General features: G+C 40.5%; 1 protein-coding gene across 2 annotated transcripts in view; it reads left to right on the forward strand.

Moving 5' to 3' along the window:
• LOC127659487 (sorting nexin-25-like) overlaps window positions 1–21,894 on the forward strand; it is a 108,370-nt gene that overhangs the window by 43,215 nt on the left and 43,261 nt on the right. For both annotated transcript variants that reach the window (XM_052149334.1, XM_052149335.1), the window contains exons 6-8: window positions 743–813; window positions 14,393–14,583; window positions 20,992–21,123. In XM_052149334.1, the coding sequence (XP_052005294.1) occupies window positions 743–813; window positions 14,393–14,583; window positions 20,992–21,123 (394 nt within the window). The remainder of the gene's footprint in view (window positions 1–742; window positions 814–14,392; window positions 14,584–20,991; window positions 21,124–21,894) is intronic.

Raw genomic sequence — 21,894 nt, forward strand, 5'->3', positions numbered from 1 at the left:
CTAACCCTAACGCCCAGCTTTCGACAGAATTCTGCCCAAAACGTGACTCAAATTGGGGGCCTCTTTCAGAAACCACATTGACTGGGAGGCCATGAATGCAGAAGATGTGGTTAATGACTGCTGTCTCCCTCGCTGAAGGTAATTTGGGGAGGGGAATGAAATGAGCCGCCTTCGAAAACCAGTCCTCCCGTGAGCCTGCGGGGTCTCACAAGGTTAATGTGGCCAAGTGTAAATATCCAGTGCAATATCCATTTATACTTATAAATGGACATTGTTTTACTTAAATCAATAAAGATGAAGAAACATGAAATGGCATTAGCAAAACATTTAACTTCTGTTATGTGACATGATTCAAAATATTTAAGTGGATATAATGTAGGGCAGGACTTAATAGCAGACATCAACAATCCCATCGAATCCTGATGGTTAAAATTATGTTATTGGCTAATATTATTTTTCCACACTTGTGGTTACACTCAAGCGGTCAAGGTTTGGATGGTTTACATGTTCCAGTTAGCCCTGCTGGTTGATGCCATAATTATACTGCAGAGGAAGATTTGTTTTCTTAAGAATAATGTGCACTGATTGTGATAATTGTGCACAATAAGACTTCATTAACAAAACAAATATGGTGTTAACCCCATTTTTGTTTTGGGTGAAGTATGACTTTAATGTAATTAGCTTTTTGTCCCATGTTTTGAGTATTCTTCAGTAAGTAATTGCTCTTTGTTCTTCTCTGCAGGTATCAGATAGTTGTGGAGATCATTCAGGCGACCACTATCAGTAGTATTCCACATTTGAAGCGACAGAAAGGTAAAATGCCCTGACAAACATATCATTCTTTATTAAGGCTGTAAACTCTGGGTCACCACGTTTTTACCATTTCTTTAGTTAACTGTAATGACAAGCTTTTAAGGAAGCTCCTAAATCTTCTCTCAGATTCTGAACAATTTCTTTGGACTAATTCTGAGCTCCATTTTCATTTGCCTTCATGTTTTCCAATTTCCTTTAATGGAATCCCATATCATATACTGTCAATACATCTTCATGATGGACCATTTAAAAACCAACTCTGCCAGTAGTTAAGAAAGGGCATTATGCTAAATTGAGACTCTTATAACAGCACGACAACACACACACACACACACACACACACACACACACACACACACACACACACACACACACACAAATACATAGCCTTATTTGCTTTGATCTTTCTTGTGCTATTATGGAGCTGTTCTTTCTGATAAGAGCGCCTGTATTTCAGTCTAGCCATGTGCTCGGTCTGTGATTGACAGGTGAGTAATTACAGTGAATTGCTGCTATTTAAGGCTTGGCGGATGTCACGTGAACCAGAAATGTGCCTTTATTACAGATGAATGCTGCTTTGAATGACAAATAAATGACAATACACTTGCATAAATTGTATGGTGCCCATTTATATTATAACCATAATCACTGTTTACATGGTGTTATATTGTGCTAGCAGCCAGAATGCGAGTACAGTGGTGGTTTGTGTGTGTTATGTGCGTCTTATTCACAGATGCTTATTTGTCACAGTTTGCAGAGATGAGGACCCAAGCGCAGAATTCAAAACAAAAATACTTTATTAACAAACAAAACTCCCACAAGGGGGGGGGGGGGACATAAACCACCCTGTAGGTAATAAAGTAATCCAGGAACTGAGGCAGTGGAAGACAAAGAACCAGCACAGACTGGACCAGTCTACAGGAACAGGGATTCCGGATGGACTGGAACACAGAGAACAGATACAGGACATACTAGAGAACAAGATGAACAGGCACTGGACAGCAAACTCAAGGAGACTAAAATAGGGAGAGAAATCAAGCGGGTTAATAAAGGGCAGGTGTTACTATTATAACAATAATGAGCAAACAAGGAGGTGGGGTGTGACGTAAGACAGAGAAGATGTGATGATACAGAAACAATAACAAAGCTGCATGTTCTCACAAGAAGGCCAAAATTTTGTTTGGCATTAGCGAACATTGCCAAGACAACAATGCAATATACACTCATGCCAATCGACAAACAAGACGAGACAGGACACTTGTGTGAGAGTTCGGCCACACACACATCCGATACCTTACCGAAGTGACCAAACCTCAGCACAACATGAAGACAGTTCGCAACCCAGGCGTGCGGCGCACAGCAAGCACAACGCGTGCCCACAGATGCGAGAGACAGTCACAAAGACTGACATAGATGATGGACACAAGTGTATGCAGCCAAGATGACACAAGCGCGATGCACCCACGTCATAACAGAATGAATGCCTGGATCCCAACACAGAACTAGACAGGAAGTCAGGACTCAGACACCACACTCCAGACATGAAACACAACAGACTGAAGAGCACGGTAGGGAATAAAACAGGCCGCATGCTCACACAGAGACCGACATGGGTGGATAATGCCACGGTCCTGACAGACCAAAACACAGAGTGACAGGACAGTGACACTTATTATAGCACTCATCTGTGACAGTTCCACTGTATAACTTATGAAATGTGAACACAACAATCATAATGGAAACAGGTAACATACAGATGGAATTATCATGAGTCATAACATTAGAAAAGTCTCAACTCGTAAAATACAATTAGCACATTCCTTTCACCCACAAACTAGTGTTTTTAGCCATTTCAAGCCACTCTGTGAGAATTATTTCAAGAAAAATGTTCCACAGTGCTGTTCTGTAAGGAACGATGTACTATTTCCCACATTCTGTTGATGTTTCATGAAGTAATTAGTGAAAACGATTGCCCCCAAGTAAGTTAATATGTGTGTTATGCATAAGTGTGTTGCAAAATGGATCACTTTGTAGTGTCTACAATACAAAAGTCTACAGGAGAGGAGGCAGATTCTGGGCCAAGCAAAAACGGAGGAAGTATGATTACGAATATTTAAAGTATGGATTTTCACGGACCGGTTCCGATGGTGTGCCGCTGCCACAGTGTGTTATTTGCAAAGAGGTGCTAGCAAATGATCGTATGAGCCAAGCACTCTAGTCTGATGGCCAAGCCACTGGAATTTTTTTACAGAAAGCTGAAAGCATTGCAAACACAAAAGAGAGTAATCCAGACTTTTAGCTCTGTTAATTCTAAGGCGACTGAAGCATCATATCGCGTTGCTTTACGTATAGGACTGCGTTTCCCCATCTCTCTTGAAAGCCTATGAAAGTCCTCATACCCTTCACCTCCACTTATGTGAGTGCGGGTTTTCCGCTTTGACCCTGCAAATACCGATCAAGGCTGGACGATGTACGTTTATTCCTTTCTACTGTGCTGCTTCGCATCGATCACCTGTGCGCATCAAAAAGTCAGACTCATTATTCCCACTGATGTAGGGGCAATGAAAACGAAGAGGCAAAATCGGCAAAAAAAAATTTTTGGCTTAACTTAGGCCTATATGGAAATAATTTTTACGCATTTGATACTGTTACAAAGCGCTGTCCATCTTGCTGATGTTGTTTGATGTCTGATGTTGATGTTTTCAAAGTTTAAATGGCTTAAGTAGCCTAAAATCTCTTTTGAAAACAGCTGTCACCAAGTTCTCTAAGGGGAGGCTCACTTTCACCCAATTTGAAAACCCCTGCTCTAGTCCATAATGATTATGAAAATGTTCCATCGTTCTTCCATAATATCCATAGTTTTAGCAATGATATTTGTAATAAGTTCTTGGTAACCATTAGTAAAACCATGCACGGCTCCTAGTAATTATCAAGTCAAGTGGTTTTTATTGTCGTTTCAACCATATACAGTTAGTACAGTACACAGCAAAACGAGACAACGTTCCTCCAGGACCATGGTGCTACATAAAAACAACAAAGGACCAACACAGGACCACATGAGACAACACAACGAAATAAAATACCTATATAAAAAACCTATATATACCTATATAAAGTGCACGTGCAAACATGTGCAAAAAGTACGGGACAGTACAACAAATTACTGACAATGAACAGGACAATAGACAGTGCAGCGCCGACCAGTACTCAGTAGTGCAAAAAGATGACAGTTTCTAAAAATGTAAACATAACATACTATGAGATAGTGTTCTATGCACATAGCAGTTGTTGAGGTAGCCGACAGTTATAAAGTCACAGTAATTAAAGTGCAACTCAGGACACATGTGTGTCAAACCAGTCTCTGAGTATTGAGGAGTCTGATGGCTTGGGGGAAGAAGCTGTTACACAGTCTGGCCGTGAGGGCCCGAATGCTTCGGTACCTCTTGCCAGACGGGAGGAGGGTAAAGAGTTTGTGTGAGGGGTGTGTGGGGTCGTCCACAATGCTGGTTGCTTTGCGGATACAGTGTTTTTTGTAAATGTCTTTGTTGGAGGGAAGAGAGACCCCAATGATCTTCTCAGCTGTCCTCACTATCCTCTGCAGGGCTTTGCGGTCCGAAACGGTGCAAGTCCCAAACCAGGCAGTGATGCAGCTGCTCAGGATGCTCTCAATAGTCCCTATATAGAATGTAGTGAGGATGGGGGTTGGGAGATGTGCTTTCCTCAGGCTTCGAAGAAAGTAGAGACGCTGCTGGGCTTTCTTGGTGATAGAGCTGGTGTTGAGGGACCAGTTGAGGTTCTCTGCCAAGTGAACACCAAGGAATTTGGTGCTTTTGACGATCTCCACAGAGGAGCCGTCGATGTTCAGCGGAGTGTGTTCACCTTGTGCTCTCCTAAAGTCAACAACCATCTCTTTTGTTTTGTCGACATTCAGGGACAGGTTGTTGGCTCTACACCAGTTCGTCAGCCGCTGCACCTCCGCTCTGTATGCTGACTCGTCGTTCTTGCTGATGAGACCCACCACGGTCGTGTCATCGGCGAACTTGATGATGTGATTCGAGCTGTGCATTGCTGCACAGTCGTGAGTCAGCAGAGTGAACAGCAGTGGACTGAGCACACAGCCCTGGGGGGCCCCAGTGCTCAGTGTGGTGGTGGTGGAGATGCTGTTCCCGATCCGGACTGACTGAGGTCTCCCAGTCAGGAAGTCCAGGATCCAGTTGCAGAGGGAGGTGTCCAGGTGTTTAAATAGAAATTATGGTTTCTATTTAAAGATCTTTGGCATTTTTGTAATGAAAAACAGCAGTCTGAATATATTTAGAATCATTTTCTACCACAACTACCATAGTTATTACAGTAAAGTTAGTGTTATTACAGTAAATCCCTGGTACATTTGTGTAAGTGTTGTGACCTGAGAATTGAAAAGTTTTCTAATTTATGATTTCTCCTGTTTTCTTTGTCATTGCCATTTAGAATGCTTGTTTAAACTAGTTTCATCATCGAGATATAAGACAATTCTGTAGTGCATTAAAACGGTTTTCACAATACTCGCCGCACATCTTACTGGTTCACAGGTGCATTTAAACTAACTGTCCATGAATTACCGCACCTGCTCTGCACTCGTGCTGCTTTATCCATGATTCTGCCGTGTTGATAATTGACTCTTGTAACGCTGTTTCATTCCACTTTCGAAATGAGCAAAATGCACTCCAAAACATACAAATGACAGGGGAAGGGTCATTAATATTCACGAGGAAAGTGCTTTACTGATTGGTCAGTGAGACATTCCAATCTCCTGCCATCCTACATTTCAGAAATGAGCTTGCGAGCCACTCAAACTGAAGTGAGTTGACATGTGTTATGTGGTGATGTTACTGCGAGTACGTGCATTTATTTATTTGTGTGTGTGTGTGTGTGTGTGTGTCTCTTTCACAGTGTACAAAGCGCACAGCTGACTGGTGCTGGCAAGCGTTATATTGTGTCAAGAATATTAAATTAACCATGTGAAATCGCAACAGTGGCGCTCAATTAAATATTTTTCAATTCAATTTTATTTGTATAGCACCTTTCACAACACATCGTTTCAAAGCAGCTTTAAGATCAGGTATTAACAGAAGATAAAACTGAAATGTCTGTAATGTTGAGGAGTCATCATTGTGTAATTAGATAAAATATGATTGTTAATCATGTAAAAAATAAGTAATTAAATAATAATTGTATTAATAACCCCAGTGATCAAGCTGTATGCAACAGTGGCAAGGAACACAAAACTCCATAAGATGTTGGATACTGGAGAAATGTAACCTTGGGAGAAACCAGACTCACTGTGGGGGCCAGTTCCCCTCTGACTAACATCATGAATATAATGCCAACATTACTTATGTATAGTACAAGTCATGGTTTAAAATGAGTAAACTAAGTAAGTGTTAAGGGTCAGTGTTTAAACATAGATTTTGTATGAACTGTAAGATTAATGATCAATGTCTTTGAAGTTCATCCTGGATTAACTGCAGAAGTTCACATAGATGCAATTGTCCTTGTTAATTGACTGATGAAGGCTTTTGTTGGCAATTGATAGATAGTCTATGTATTCCATTTCAAGAGTGTAGTCCATCAATAGACCGAGGTGATGCAGGCAGAGATCAGGGATGTGAAACGCAGTTCAACCTGGCCGGTAATTTCGGTGAGGTTTGGTGTGGTCCATCCTAAATCTAAGGTTCAAGCAATGTCATATGGTAAATGGTCTGCACTTATATAGTGCCTTTTTAACCTTAACGGTATTCAAATTGCTTTACACTGTGACACATTCACAAATTCATACACACATTCATACACCAATGACAGCAGAGCTGCCATGCAAGGTGCTAGCCTGCCATTGGGAGCAACTTGGGGTTCAGTGTTTTGCCCAAGGACACTTCGGCATGTGGAGTCATGTGGGCTGGGATTCGAACCACCAACCATGCAATTAGCGGCCAACCCGCTCTACCAACTGAGCCACAGCCGCCCCATATGAAGTATCCCATGTCTTATGGTTGGAGTTGGCATCAGTTCATCCTCTGAATTTCATCATAATAGACTGAAGTGATATATGGCTTGCACCGGCTGCATGTAGTCATCATTATTCAGCCACACGTAGCAGTGGAGACCAACACGAAGCAGGAATGGTGCTGGATCCAGCCGGTTCTGGTGACCTCAGGATAGGAGTCCCGAGGTGGAGACAGGGAAACAAATAAAATAATATAAGCATAGATGCACTTCAATTTATTGCAGTTATAGATCATGATCAATGTTTCTGGTTCCGGCAGACATAACTAAAGCAGACTAATTGTGGGTTGGAGGATAAATTAGGTGTATGCCTGGCTAAATAGATCAGTCTTTAGTCTAGACTGAGAGAGTGTGTCTGCATCTCGAACAGTGTTAGGGAGACTATTCCATAGTTTAGGAGACAAATATGAAAAGGATCTTCCTCCTTTAGTGGATTTTGATATTCTACGAACTATTAACAGGCCAGAATTTAGCGATCGTAATGAACGTGTTGGAATATAGCGTGGCTGAAGATCACTTAAGTACTGCAGAGCTAGACCATTCAAAGCTTTGTACGTAGTTAACAGAATTTAAAAATTAATATGGAAAAGGGGCGTGGCTGTGTCACCTATCATTAACGCCTCTCTCTTGTTATAGTGATTGCGGATGGAGACCTGAAAAGGCCAACAAAGAGCATCAGTCGACAGAAAGAGAGGGACCAGAGAGAAACCTTTGCTGTGTGTGTACAAACCGATTGAGTGACACGTTTGTGTGTGATTATTTGGCCACTGAGTTCCCTTTTTGTGAACGAAGCTGAAGAGTAATAAAATTCTCACGTTGACTGTTTTCGCTAACTCCTGACTCCCCCATTCGCCCTGAGAATACTATTTCTGTGACAGTGTATTTTATTTTGAAGTCCCTCTCGCCTTCACTTTCGGTGAATTGCGGCAAGTTAACGTGTCTTTGTCATCTTTTGAGATTTTTAACCCAATATACTGTACAAACTCCCTAAACCACAATGACGGTGACTCTCAAAGCTAGGCTACATAATTAAAGGCAAAGAGGAAACACACATGGGGTAAAAAAAGTCTAGGTCAAAATCTAAATGAGATCACATTTTATGACCAATTAATGCAGAAAACCAGCTAATTCCAAAGGGTTCACATACTTCTTCTTGCCACTGTATAAGCACTTTATTACATTTAGACTTTTGAAACACACCTTATAGGCCTAGAAACTCATTTTTAATCATGCCACAGATTTAATATTAGCAAACTGTATTATGGCAAGTCATTTAGCACATGATTCGTGCATGACAAGTAATTTTTATTACAATTGTTTACAGACAGATTGTTTCTCTTTTAATTGACTATATCACAATTCCAGTGGGTCAGAAGTTTACATACACTAAGTTAACTGAGACATTAAGCAGCTTGAAAATTCCATAAAATGATATCAAGCCTTTAGACAATTAGCCAGTTAGCTTCAGATAGGAGGTGTACTGAAGTGGAGGTGTACCTGTGGATGTATTTTAAGGCCTACCTTCAAACTCAGTGCCTCTTTTCTTGACATCATGGGAAAATCTAAAGAAATCAGCTATGACCTCAGAAAACAATTTGTGGACCTCCATAAGTCTGGTTCATCCTTGGGAGCAATTTCCAAATGCCTGAAGGTGCCACGTTCATCTGTACAAACAATAGTACGCAAGTATAAACACCACGGGACCATGCAGCCATCATACCGGTCAGGAAGGAGACACATTCTGTCTCCTAGAGATGAAAGTAGTTTGGTGCAAAAAATGCAAATCAATCCCAGAACAACTGCAAAGGACCTTGTGATGATGCTGGAGGAAACAGGTAGACAAGTATCTATATCCACAGTAAAACAAGTCCTATATCGAAAAAAAACAGATAGGCTGCTCTGCAAGAAAGAAGCCACTGCTCCAAATTTGCCATAAAAAAGCCAGACTACAGTTTGAATGAGCACATGGGGACAAAGAATGTCCTCTGGTCTGATGAAATAAACTGTTTGGACATAATGATCATTGTTATGTTTGGAGGAAAAAGGGGTGGGGCCTGCAAGCCGAAACAACACCATCCCAACCATGAAGCATGGGGGTGGCAGCATCATGTTGTGAAGGTGCTTTGCTGCAGGAGGAACTGGAGCACTTCAAAATAGATGACATCACGAGGAAGGGGTCTTCCAAATGGACAATGACATAGGGACATAAGGACAAAGCATACCTCAAAAATTTGGGCAAAATGGCTTGAGGGCAGTAAAGTGGCCATCGCAAAGCCTTGACCGATAGAACATTTGTGGACAGAACTGAAAAAGCATGTGCGAGCAAGGAGGCCTACAAACCTGACTTAGTTACACCAGTTCTGTCTTGAGGAATGTCCCAAAATTCCAGCAACTTATTGTGAGAAGCTTCTGGAAGGCTACCCAAAACATTTGACCCAGTTAAATAATTTAAAGGCAATGCTACCAAATATTAACAAACTGTATGTAAACTTCTGACCCACTGGGAATGTGATGAAAGAAATAAAAGCTGAAATAAGTAATTCTCTCTACTGTTATTCTGACATTAGTATTTTTTAAATAAAGACAGGAAATGTTTTCTACGATTAAATGTCAAGAACTGTGAAAAACTGAGTTTAATTGTATTTGGCTAATGTGTATGTAAACTTCTGACTTCAACTTTATTTTTGGAATGAAAGGCCATGCTCAGCAGCTCACAAACTCAAGGAAAATTATAGATTTGCTTTGTTCTTTTAATGCGTAATCACTATATCACTCTTGGTAGATTTCAGTCATGTACGACTCAAATTGATTCAATGACTCACTCATAGCACATAAGACAACATTGTGGCATCTCCATAAGTGGTCACTGAACTAATCAGTACATGAAAGTGAACAAACATTTGCAGCCATTTATTTTTGCAGCACATTGTGTACAATTGTGCAGTTAAGTTGCCATACTTGAATCACTTAAATCGCTGGAATTGGTGCTTTTACCTTATTCTTAAAAAATATATCTCTGGAACCCATGTTCATGGACCAGTAATTGAGTTTGCATCCCTAAATGTTGTCAACATTACAATATTAGTAAAAATGGAGAAATGTATTTTGCTTTGTTAAGCAGCCTTGAGTGTTAGAAAGGCGCTATATAAATAAAACATAAAATTATTATTATTATTTTAAAATGGAATGATATTATCTTGTCTTCTTACTATATTAGAGAAAGAGTCCAAATAATGTTACTTCTTGAGTGTCACAATGCTGTTGAATGTTACATTGTTTTAATAGTGGAAAATCATTAATACTTCACAATGACGTTCTATTTGATCATATTTTATTAATATAATAAAATGTATTAATCTTGATAATGTAATTTATGAAAATAAATAACGATAAAACTTCTAGTTTTAAAAATGTGTTTGTATAGTTGAAATTAACATTAAGATTAATACATGGCAAGAAAAATATGTGAACCCTTTAGAATGACCTGCATTTATGTATAAAATGTATTTAAAACCTGGTTTGATCTTCATCTAAGTGCATATAAGTGCAGTAATAAACAAACACAATCTGTTTTAACTACACATACATTATTGAATTGTTCTTGTACATATTGAATGCATCATTAAAACATTCACAGTGTAGGTTGGGAAAAAGGTAACCCCAGGCTAATGATGTCAACGAAAGTTAATTAGAGTCGGAAGTTGGCGGAGTTGGCAAACCTGGCATCCATTTAATGAACCGAGATTGGAGGTGTGTGTTAGAGCTACTTTAACTTATAAACATTTTGAGTTTGCTGTTCAAGAGAAGCATCTGCTGATGTAGACCATGGATTTACAAGGTTTTGTTGTCATGAAGTTATATTAAGTTTAGTTATATTTGATGTAACTTTACCCAGATAAGGTTAGTGAGTGGTTTTATCACTAAAATCATATTATCATGTATATTGTTTAGAAACTAAAAGCATTTTGGCATTTATTGACCGTCCCCATTTACTTCCATTGTAAGTGCTCTTACTATAACTGTGAATGTTTTAAATAAAGGAGGGATGAGTCAAAAGATTCGGTTTACTTGTACGAATATAAAAGTACAGGCATATTGTAAAGTGTTACCAGAAAATGATTTGGTAACATGGTTGCTCACAAAATATAGAAATTAGTGTTTGATTATTGAAATAATAATTTGCAGTATTTTCTACAATTAATGTCAATTCATCAGTACAGTATGTCAATTATAACGTTTTCATATGTCAGATTTGAATTTTTGGGTACAGATTGGAGTGTTTAAATCTAGACACTTCTAATGCATTGTTCATTTTATGTTCGCTTCTGGTTTAGTTTTAGTAGTTGCATATTCATTTAGTTTAGAACATCTGTTCTCCTTGCAAGGAACATGGGATTTGTTCTTTTATTGCTTTAAGAAAATAATTGGAGTCTAATTAGCAGTTGTAAACAGATCTGTCTCTATTTTGTCAACTTCACAAAAGTGGCATATACAGTACGTTACAATGGCAGCTAATGAACCATCTCTGGATATAACTGCGGAGGTTTACTTGAGTAAATCAGGTAGTTCATTACAAGAGCCAGACAGATCAATGGAGATTGATAAAGCTAATTAATAAAGCCTTTGTTTCTGTGTTGGATTAATGAAACCTTTTTTAATGCACATGTTGGGAAGCATTTGTGCTATTTTAGTCCTCTCAGTGAGTCATGAGGTGGTTGTGTATTCGCCGTCATGTTTTCCGTCTTTCGGCCAGTAATGGGCAAATCTATAAATCTGCCTGCTGCTTCATCACAAAGACATGGCTGTCACAGGCAGGAATGCAAGGAGAGCGGCTGCGAATGTGTCTCCTGTGTTTCCACTGGAAGACGCAGAGTGCTGAGATGACCGCCAGTTTGAGGTGATTGCTCATATTTTCATACTCAGTCTGAGTGTTGGGAAATCAAGCTGAATGCTACAAGTGGCTCTTTCTGTTCAAACTTCACAGGTCAAAAAGTAAAAAAAAATTCAAAACATTCTGTGAGCTGCTTCATGATCAAAAATTCACATAAAATGTTGTGATGTCTTTTGGACCAGTGGGCAGCAGCATGCAATGTATCAGCTGTTAAAACTTCTTAATTCAAGAATGACTGTTGAATAGAATTGTTCAGGCATTGCGATATGAAAATGAGGTGACTTATTTAAAATAAATGTGAATAATAATTAATAGTAATAGATGCATGAAATATGCTTGTTGCTGTATAATTTTACATTGCTTCAAAATAATACTTAGTGTTTTATTTTACTTGTTTTAATAAAATGTCTGTTAATGTGAGCATGCAAAACATTGTAGTAATGCTTTGGTAATAGTGTACGTTTAAAGTAGGACTGGGCGATGTGGCTTTAAAATGATATCAATATATTTCGGCCTATTGACGATATTCAATATACATATATCTTTATAATCTATTTGCTCTGAAATGGTTTAATGTGTTTTTTTTGTTGTTTTTTTTTTCAAATCATCCATTTCATCCAAACAGCCATTGTTGACAGTAGATTCAATATTAAAAGGCATTAAATAAAAATGTATTTAAAAATAAAGGCCTGTTTTTCTCTAAATGAACACAAGGGAGAATAAAACATCATTTTCATTGATATGCACTTTATAGGTCTATTTTCTATACAGTGATATACACAATATTGCTTAATTTTATATCGTTAGCAATATCATAGCGATTATTGTGTATACTCAATATATCGCCAAGCCCAAGTTTAAATGTATTCCCTTTCAGAAATCTGATATATCAGCATTTAAACTTTTTATTTTGGGAAGTCTTTTTTTTTTAAAATATAGATTATGGATTAAATGCACAAGTATGTGACTTCTTATTATTTCAACAGGCCCCTTAAAAAGTGGTAGGCACATATACAAACTGTTGTAATTCCTACACCGTTCACCTGATTTGGATGTAAATACCCTCAAATTAAAGCTGAAAGTCTGCAGTTAAAGCACATCTTGTTCGTTTCATTTCAAATCCATTGTGGTGGTGTACAGAGCCAAAAATATTAGAATTGTGTCGATGTCCCAATATTTATGGACCTGACTGTATGTATTTTACATGTATTGTTATATGTCAGTGTGGCAGGGCGGAGGGCGGGGCCGGGTCGTGATACTACACACCCGGTCCCGTATTAGGCTAATTATGCCTCCGTGAGGTTTAAAGGTCGACTGCAGAGGGCTGTGCGGGAGAGAGAGATCGTTAGCGGACATGTCCGTCATATGTGTTTGTGTTGTCTTTTAAGTATTCCATTAAACTATGATTTATATCGTCAAGCCGGTTCTCGCCTCCTCCTTTCCCATCCTTTAACTGTTTTACATTGGTGCTGAAACCCGGGAAGGAGGAGGGATACGCCGTAGTAGAGTTCTTGCCACTACCATCCACCCCAACGGAGCAGCCGCGGCCATCTGCCGGGGGACGAGGAGCCCAGCCACCTGAGCGAGGACGATGGCCGCCGACCACGAGGGGAGGAGGGGCTCCTAGCCGACCGCCTGGAGCGAGAGAACCGCTGCCAGGGGCGGAGGAGTCGCCTACCGGCCGCTGAAACGCAGCGGGGTTTAAGACCGCCGACCGCGAGCGGGGAGGGGCTCACTGCCGACCGCCTGGAGCGAGAGAACCGCTGCCAGGGGCGGGGGAGACCCCTTCTAGTCCCCGAGAATGCGGCGGGGTGTTCCGTCCGCCAGGGGCTGGAGGACTGCCTCGGATCCGCCCGAGAGGCGCGCTGTCGTCCGACAAAGGGTGGAGGAGTGGCCGAGGAACAAGCTGCGGCGTATCTGAGAACTGGCGAGTAAGTTTTTTTTTTTGCATCTCTCTCTCTCTCTCTCTCTCACTGTCGCTCTGCGTTGGCCTTTATCCTCTTTTAAATTGTATAGTTTTTTGGGGGTACTACACTGTTACAGGAGTACCCTCCCATTTTAATCATTTCTGTTTCCTCCCCTTGTCCCTCCCTCGTCCAGGTAGATGGGGATGACCTGCCGGCAGTCAGCTGAAGGCGCGCCTCCCCCAGGGAAGGGGGTGTACGTCAGGCCGGGGCTCCCCAGCCTGAGAGAACGAGGGAGGAATATGGCAGGGCGGAGGGCGGGGCCGGGTCGTGATCCTACACACCCGGTCCCGTATTAGGCTAATTATGCCTCCGTGAGGTTTAAAGGTCGACTGCAGAGGGCTGTGCGGGAGAGAGAGATCGTTAGCGGACATGTCCGTCATGTGTGTTTGTGTTGTCTTTTAAGTATTCCATTAAACTATGATTTATATCGTCAAGCCGGTTCTCGCCTCCTCCTTTCCCATCCTTTAACTGTTTTACAGTCAGATTTCTGTATTGGTTTCACCTGAAAACTGTTAACTTCAAATGGAACTGAAAAAATTCATTTACATCAGACAAAAAACAAACAAACAAAAAAAACGATCCTGAGATGGCACTCTGCCACCTCATATTAAAAGGCCACCATACACATATAGTTACAGGGTTGACGATCTCTCTTAACATATATATTTATCTATCTCTGCAGACAGTAAAGGGAAAGAGGCCGCTGCACTGAAGGCCGATCTTTTACGTGCCAGAAACATGAAGCGTTATATTAACCAGCTCACGGTGGCAAAGAAACAGTGCGAGAAACGGATCCGGCTCCTTGGGGGTCCAAACTACGAACAGCAGGAGGACGGATCCCAGGACGAGGTGGATGGTTCTCAGGGCCAACGGGTACTAGAAGAAATTACATTAACACTATATTTTGAAAGTAAAGTGAAAGTTCCTTACATTCAGAGAAAACCAATCCAACTGAGAAAGACTAGATTTACCATGCCCCCCAAAAAACTATGTTCACTCTTCTAAGAATGTGGTTTATTATTGTTGCCACCAGCTTTTTAGATAGTAACCAGCCAGGCTGCTTGATAAACTCAAAACAATTTTTTTTTAAGATTTTCTGAAGAAAACATAAGTGGTGCTTGCCTGGGCAAAACACGCCATCACCATTAGTATGGCAAGATCCTTGATATGCTGGATAATCTCTGTAAGACAAAGACAAAAGTCTCAATTCTGCTCCGATTACTGCTTCTGTAAGTCACAAGTTGCCACAAACTCTATATCAGCTCTTAACTTAGGCTGTTTTATTCTCTCTTCATAATGAGCCATTTTCTATTGTCTGTAGGATATCTTGGGTAAATTCTCCAAAATTATATCTCAGATGTCCAGAACAAAATTGTCCAGCTGAAAAATAAACAAATCATCACCAAAATACAGTTTACATACACCTTAGCCAAATACATTTAAACTCTGTTTTTCACAGTGCTTGACATTTAATCGTAGAAAACATTTCCTGTCTTAGGTCAGTTAGGATCACTACTTTATTTTAAGAATGTGAAAATGTCAGAATAATAGAACAGTAGAGAGAATTATTTATTTCAGCTTTTATTTCTTTCTTTCATCACATTCCCAGTGGGTCAGAAGTTTACATACATACAGTGGGTACGGAAAGTATTCAGACCCCCTTAAATTTTTCACTCTTTGTTATATTGCAGCCATTTGCTAAAATCATTTAAGTTCATTTTTTTTCCTCATTATTGTACACACAGCACCCCATATTGACAGAAAAACACAGAATTGTTGACATTTTTGCACATTTATTAAAAAAGAAAAACTGAAATATCACATGGTCCTAAGTATTCAGACCCTTTGTTCAGTATTTAGTAGAAGCACCCTTTTGATCTAATACAGCCATGAGTCTTTTTGGGAAAGATGCAACAAGTTTTTCACATCTGGATTTGGGTATCCTCTGCCATTCCTCCTTGCAGATCCTCTCCAGTTCTGTCAGGTTGGATGGTAAATGTTGGTGGACAGCCATTTTCAGGTCTCTCTAGAGATGCTCAATTGGGTTTAAGTCAGGGCTCTGGCTGGGCCATTTAAGAACAGTCACGGAGTTGTTGTGAAGCCACTCCTTCGTTATTTTAGCGGTGTGCTTAGGGTCATTGTCTTGTTGGAAGGTGAACCTTCGGCCCAGTCTGAGGTCCAGAGCACTCTGGAGAAGGTTTTTGTCCAGGATATCCCTGTACTTGGCCGCATTCATCTTTCCCTCGATTGCAACCAGTCGTCCTGTCCCTGCAGCTGAAAAACACCCCCACAGCATGATGCTGCCACCACCATGCTTCACTGTTGAGACTGTATTGGACAGGTGATGAGCAGTGCCTGGTTTTCTCCACACATACCGCTTAGAATTAAGGCCAAAAAGTTCTATCTTGGTCTCATCAGACCAGAGAATCTTATTTATCACCATCTTGGAGTCCTTCGGGTGTTTTTTAGCAAACTCCATGCGGGCTTTCATGTGTCTTGCACTGAGGGGAGGCTTCCGTCGGGCCACTCTGCCATAAAGCCCCGACTGGTGGATGGCTGCAGTGATGGTTGACTTACTACAACTTTCTCCCATCTCCCGACTGCATCTCTGGAGCTCAGTCACAGTGATCTTTGGGTTCTTCTTTACCTCTCTCACCAAGGCTCTTCTCCCCCGATAGCTCAGTTTGGCCGGACGGCCAGCTCTAGGAAGGGTTCTGGTCGTCCCAAGCGTCTTCCATTTAAGGATTATGGAGGCCACTGTGCTCTTATGAACATTAAGGGCAGCAGAATTTTTTTGTAACCATGGCCAGATCTGTGCCTTGCCACAATTCTGTCTCTGAGCTCTTCAGGCAGTTCCTTTGACCTCATGATTCTCATTTGCTCTGACATGCACTGTGAGCTGTAAGGTCTTATATAGACAGGTGTGTGGCTTTCCTAATCAAGTCCAATCAGTATAATCAAACACAGCTGGACTCAATTGAAGGTGTAGAACCATCTCAAGGATGATGAGAAGAAATGGACAGCACCTGAGTTAAATATATGAGTGTCACAGCAAAGGGTCTGAATACTTAGGACCATGTGATATTTCAGTTTTTCTTTTTTAATAAATGTGGAAAAATGTCAACAATTCTGTGTTTTTCTGTCAATATGGGATGTTGTGTGTACAATAATGAGGAAAAAAAATTAACTTAAATGATTTTAGCAAATGGCTGCAATATAACAAAGAGTGAAAAATTTAAGGGGGTCTGAATACTTTACGTACCCACTGTATACATTAATATTTGGTAGCATTGCTTTTAAATTGTTTAACTTGAGTCAAATGTTTTGGGTAGCCTTCCACAAGCTTCTCACAATAAGTTGCTGGAATTTTGGTCCATTCCTCCAGACAGAACTGGTGTAACTGAGTCATGTTCCTAGAACTGAACTAAAAAGCTTGCTCGCACACGCTTTTTCAGTTCTGCCCACAAATTTTCTATTGGATTGAAGTCAGGGCTTTGTGATGGCCACTCCAGCACGTTGACTTTGTTGTCCTTAAGCCATTTTGCCACAATTGGTATATGTGGGTCATTGTCCATTTGGAAGACCCATTTTGCGACCGAGCTTTAACTTCATGGCTGATGTCTGAGATGTTGCTTCAATATATCCACAAATTTTTCTTTCCTCATAATGCCATCTATTTAGTGAAGTGCACCAGTCCCTCCTGCAACAAAGAACCCCCACAACAAGATGCTGCCACCCCCATGCTTCACGGTTGGGGTGGTGTTCTTTGGTTGCAAGCCACACCCTTTTCCCTCCAAAAATAACAATGGTTATTATGGCCAGTTTAATGTTTGTTTGATTAGACCAGAGGACATTTTTCCCAAAAATGTATATCTTTGTCCCAATGTGCACTTGCAAACTGTTGTCTGGCTTTTTTCTGGTGGTTTGGAGCAGTGGAATCTTCCTTGCTGAGCAACATTTCAGGATATGTCGATATAGCATCTTCACTTGGTCCTTTGCAGTTGTTCTGGGATTGATTTGCACTTTTCGCACCAAACTACGTTCATCTCTAGGAGACAGAATGCTTCTCCTTCCTGAGCTGTATGATGGCTGCATGGTTCCATGGTGTTTATACTTGCGTACTATTGTTTGTACAGATGAACCTGGTACCTTCAGGCATTTGGAAATTGTTCCCTAAGATGATCCAGATTATTATTTTTTTTCTGAGGTAAAGAGGCACTGAGTTTGAAGGTAGGCCTAAAAATACATCCACATGCACATCTCCAATTCAGTACAGCTCCTATCAGAAGCTAACTGGCTAATTGTCTAAAGGCTTGACATCATTTTCTGGAATTTGTCAAGCTGCTTAATGTCTCAGTTAACTTAGTGTATGTAAACTTCTGACCCACTGGAATTGTGATATAGTCAATTAAAAGGGAAACAATCTGTCTAAACAATTGTTGGAAAATTACTTGTCATGCACAAAGTAGATGTTGTAAATTACTTGCAAAAACTATAGTTTGTGAATATGAATTCTGTGGAGTGATTAAAATATGAGTTTGATTGTCTTCAACCTAAGAGTATTGAAACTTCTGACTTCAACTTTATGTACTCAGCTACAGATGATGTAATATTATACAAAGTTATACAGATATTATACAAAATTATAATAAATCACATTATTTATGAGGATCACGGCTTTCCAACAACACGTAGCCTAAGCTTTTAGTCCACTCAGAGGCCAAGATAATCAATGAAACAATGGAGAAGGTGCATGGCATCACAAAATAGACTGAATGTCAATGGAGGAGCTCATGGTGAGTGCTCAGCTGCGTTAGAGCGCCACCAACAATTTAGATCTGTATATTGTGATTGAAGGTGGTTGAAGAAAATGTCTTTTTCCTAGGATTTGCTGGCATCTAGTGGAATTTACTAACACTTTTTTGGAAGGACATAAAGCAAACAGAGCCTGGATCACATGCTTTCAAAGACAGGATAAATACATGTATGTTCATCATAAGATTGTAAACATACAGTGCATCCGGAGTATTCACAGTGCTTCACTTTTTCCACATTTTGTTATGTTACAGCCTTATTTTTTGTTTGAAATCTTTGCAAATTTATTAAAAATAAAAAATGAAAAAAATCACATAAGTATTTCACAGCCTTTGCCATGACACTCAAAATTGAGCCCAGGTGCATCCTGTTTCCACTGATCATCCTTGAGATGTTTCTGCAACTTGATTAAATTCAGTTGATTGGACATTATTTTGAAAGGCACACACCTGTCTATATAAGGTCCCACAGATAACAGTGTATGTCAGAGCACAAACCAAGCCATGAAGTCCAAGGAATTGTCTGTAGACCTCCGAGACAGGATTGTATCGAGGCACAGATCTGGGAAAGGATACAAAAAAATGTCTGCAGCATTGAAGGTCCCAATGAGCACAGTGGCCTCCATCATCCGTAAATGGAAGAAGTTTGGAACCACCAGGACTCTTCCTAGAGTTGGCTGCCCAGCCAAACTGAGCAATCGTGGGAGAAGGGCCTTAGTCTGGGAGGTGACCAAGAATCCAAAGGTCACTCTGACAGAGCTCCAGTGTTTCTCTGTGGAGAGAGGAGAAACTTCCAGAAGAACAACCATCTCTGCAGGACTCCACCAATCAGATCTGTATGGTAGAGTGGCCAGACGGAAGCCACTCCTCAGTAGAATGCACATGACAGCCCGCCTGGAGTTTGCCAAAAGGGACCTGAAGGACTCTCAGACCATGAGAAACAAAATTCTCTGGTCTGATGAAATAAACATTGAACTCTTTGGCCTGAATGGCAAGCGTCATGTCTGGAGGAAACCTCATCACCTGTCCAATACCATCCCTTCAGTGAAGCATGGTGGTGGCAGCATCATGCTGTGGGGATGTTTTTCAGCGGCAGGAACTGGGAGACTAGTCCGGATCGAGGGAAAGTTGAATGCAGCAATGTACAGAGACATCCTTGATGAAAACCTGCTCCAGAGCACTCTGGACCTCAGACTGGGGCGAAGGTTAATCTTCCAACAGGACAACGACCCTAAGCACACAGCCAAGATAACAAAGGAGTGGCTACGGGACAACTCTGTGAATGTCCTTGAGTGGCCCAGCCAGAGCCCAGACTTTAACCCGATTGAACATCTCTGGAGAGATCTGAAAATGATTGTGCACCGACACTCCCCATCCAACCTGATGGAGCTTGAGAGGTCCGGCCAAGAAGAATGGGAGAAACTGCCCAAAAATTGGTGTGCCAAGCTTGTAGCATCATACACAAAAAGACTTGAGGCTGTAATTGGTGCCAAAGGTGCTTCAACAAAGTATTGAGCTGTGAATACTTATGTACATATGATTTTTTTTTATTTGTATACATTTGCAAAGATTTCAAACAAACTTCTTTCACGTTGTCATTATGGTGTATTGTTTGTAGAATTTTGAGGTAAATAATGAATTTAATCCAAGTGCTGTGAATACATTCTGGATGCACTGTAAACTAAATTATTTATGAACTATTATATTTTTTTTAAAATATAATTTTTACTTGGTTTTCAGTTAAATGAGACCAATATTTTGTGATTAGTTCACTGTATTTGTGTAAGGTGAGCTTTTGAATATGGGTGTGAAAAATACAGGCGGCAGCCAAATTATGCTGAAGAGGTTAAATAAAACATTCTTATTTTGGCTGCTTATTGTATTTGTTCATATAAACTTTGAATCTTTTACTGGTCTGCCATGAGTAGATTTAAGCTTCCATTAAATAATATCACTTATGCTATTATGGGTTTCTCTGCTAAATGGAGAAATGTGTAATGACAGGGAGAGCCCTACTCACCCTACAGTTGGTCATATGACAGACTGTTGATGTTGCAGTAGCTCTAGGCTGTTCTTCTCCACACAGGCAGGCCTGTCTCTGAATGTCTCTACAGGCCGAGCTGTAATGAACCCAGTGAAGAGCAGTGCCCTGACATAAAGCTCAGTGAGTGTGTTGGTTTGTTAGTCACTAACAGGCCATATCTCCTGCTCTGCAGGCATTCTTAAAACAAACAGAACCCTCAGTGTTTTGAGTTCAACACCATAACCTCTTGGTTAAAGGAGCTTGTTCCCATTATCAGTGTACAAAACTTTTTAAAATATGAGGAACAAACTCACCATCTGACAGCAGGTTATTGATGCAGCCTTTTCAAGATTATTAATCTGCAGTGTAGTGTTTTTTTGTAACATGAAGTGTTTGTAATAATAAAAATGCAGTGTATTTCATTTTTGTCTCGTCATCTCATAGATTCTTCAGTTTGAGGAGATCATGTCGAACTCAGTGTACCGGGAGCATTTCCGTGTCTACATGGAGCGTGTGGATAAGAGAGCTCTGATCGGCTTCTGGGAACTGGTGGAGATGCTCAAGTGTGCCAACAAGGTAAAAAAAACAACAACACACCAGCACAACCTTCAGCTCAACATTTCTGATCATATTAGAGCTGCTGTCATTGTCATGTCTTAATAAAGACTTTCCTGTACCACTATAATCTCGTTGTATATCAGTATTGTTGCAAAATGTTTTTGACTTTTTATGTTGAAAAATAATGGAAAAAAATATAAACAAAACAAAATTTATCATTTACAAATTAGGAAAAGTACAAGAAATTAAAAGTAAAAGAGCCAACGTCTTGGTTATGAATGTAACCTTGGTTCCCTGAAAGAAGGCCACAAGAGGCTAAATCAGTAGCTGATGCTGTGGGAGCTCCTTCTAGGGGCGGTTAACTTGAAAACCTGTCCATCACATCAATTTGATTGGCTGGTGTTGCTTAGGGCTCTGCCTTATGCTTGCATCATCACAGGCATATAAACCAGAGCCCAGTGCCACACCATCAGAATTTTCAACAGTGAAAAAATTTGTAGTGCAACACATCTACGCAGTATCTCGTTTCCTCCTTTCAGGGTATCAAAGTTACACTCGTAACCAAGAAGTTCCCTTTCAAGTTGGTCACTTTGACGCTGCACCAGTAGCTGACACAATGAGAGCCTTGGCAATGACCATTAGTCAACAGGGTAGTAAAAAGGCTTTGCTATTACCACCCCTTTATTTTGAAAAATAGGAAGTGGAGGAGGACTGCAAGGAGCCAAGAGGCCTGCAAGGAGTTCAAGGCGATTTATATGTTATGCAGTGTGTGTACCTATCCTGGTCCCA

Source organism: Xyrauchen texanus, chromosome 19 (assembly GCF_025860055.1).
Source record: "Xyrauchen texanus isolate HMW12.3.18 chromosome 19, RBS_HiC_50CHRs, whole genome shotgun sequence".
Taxonomy (NCBI): domain Eukaryota; kingdom Metazoa; phylum Chordata; class Actinopteri; order Cypriniformes; family Catostomidae; genus Xyrauchen; species Xyrauchen texanus.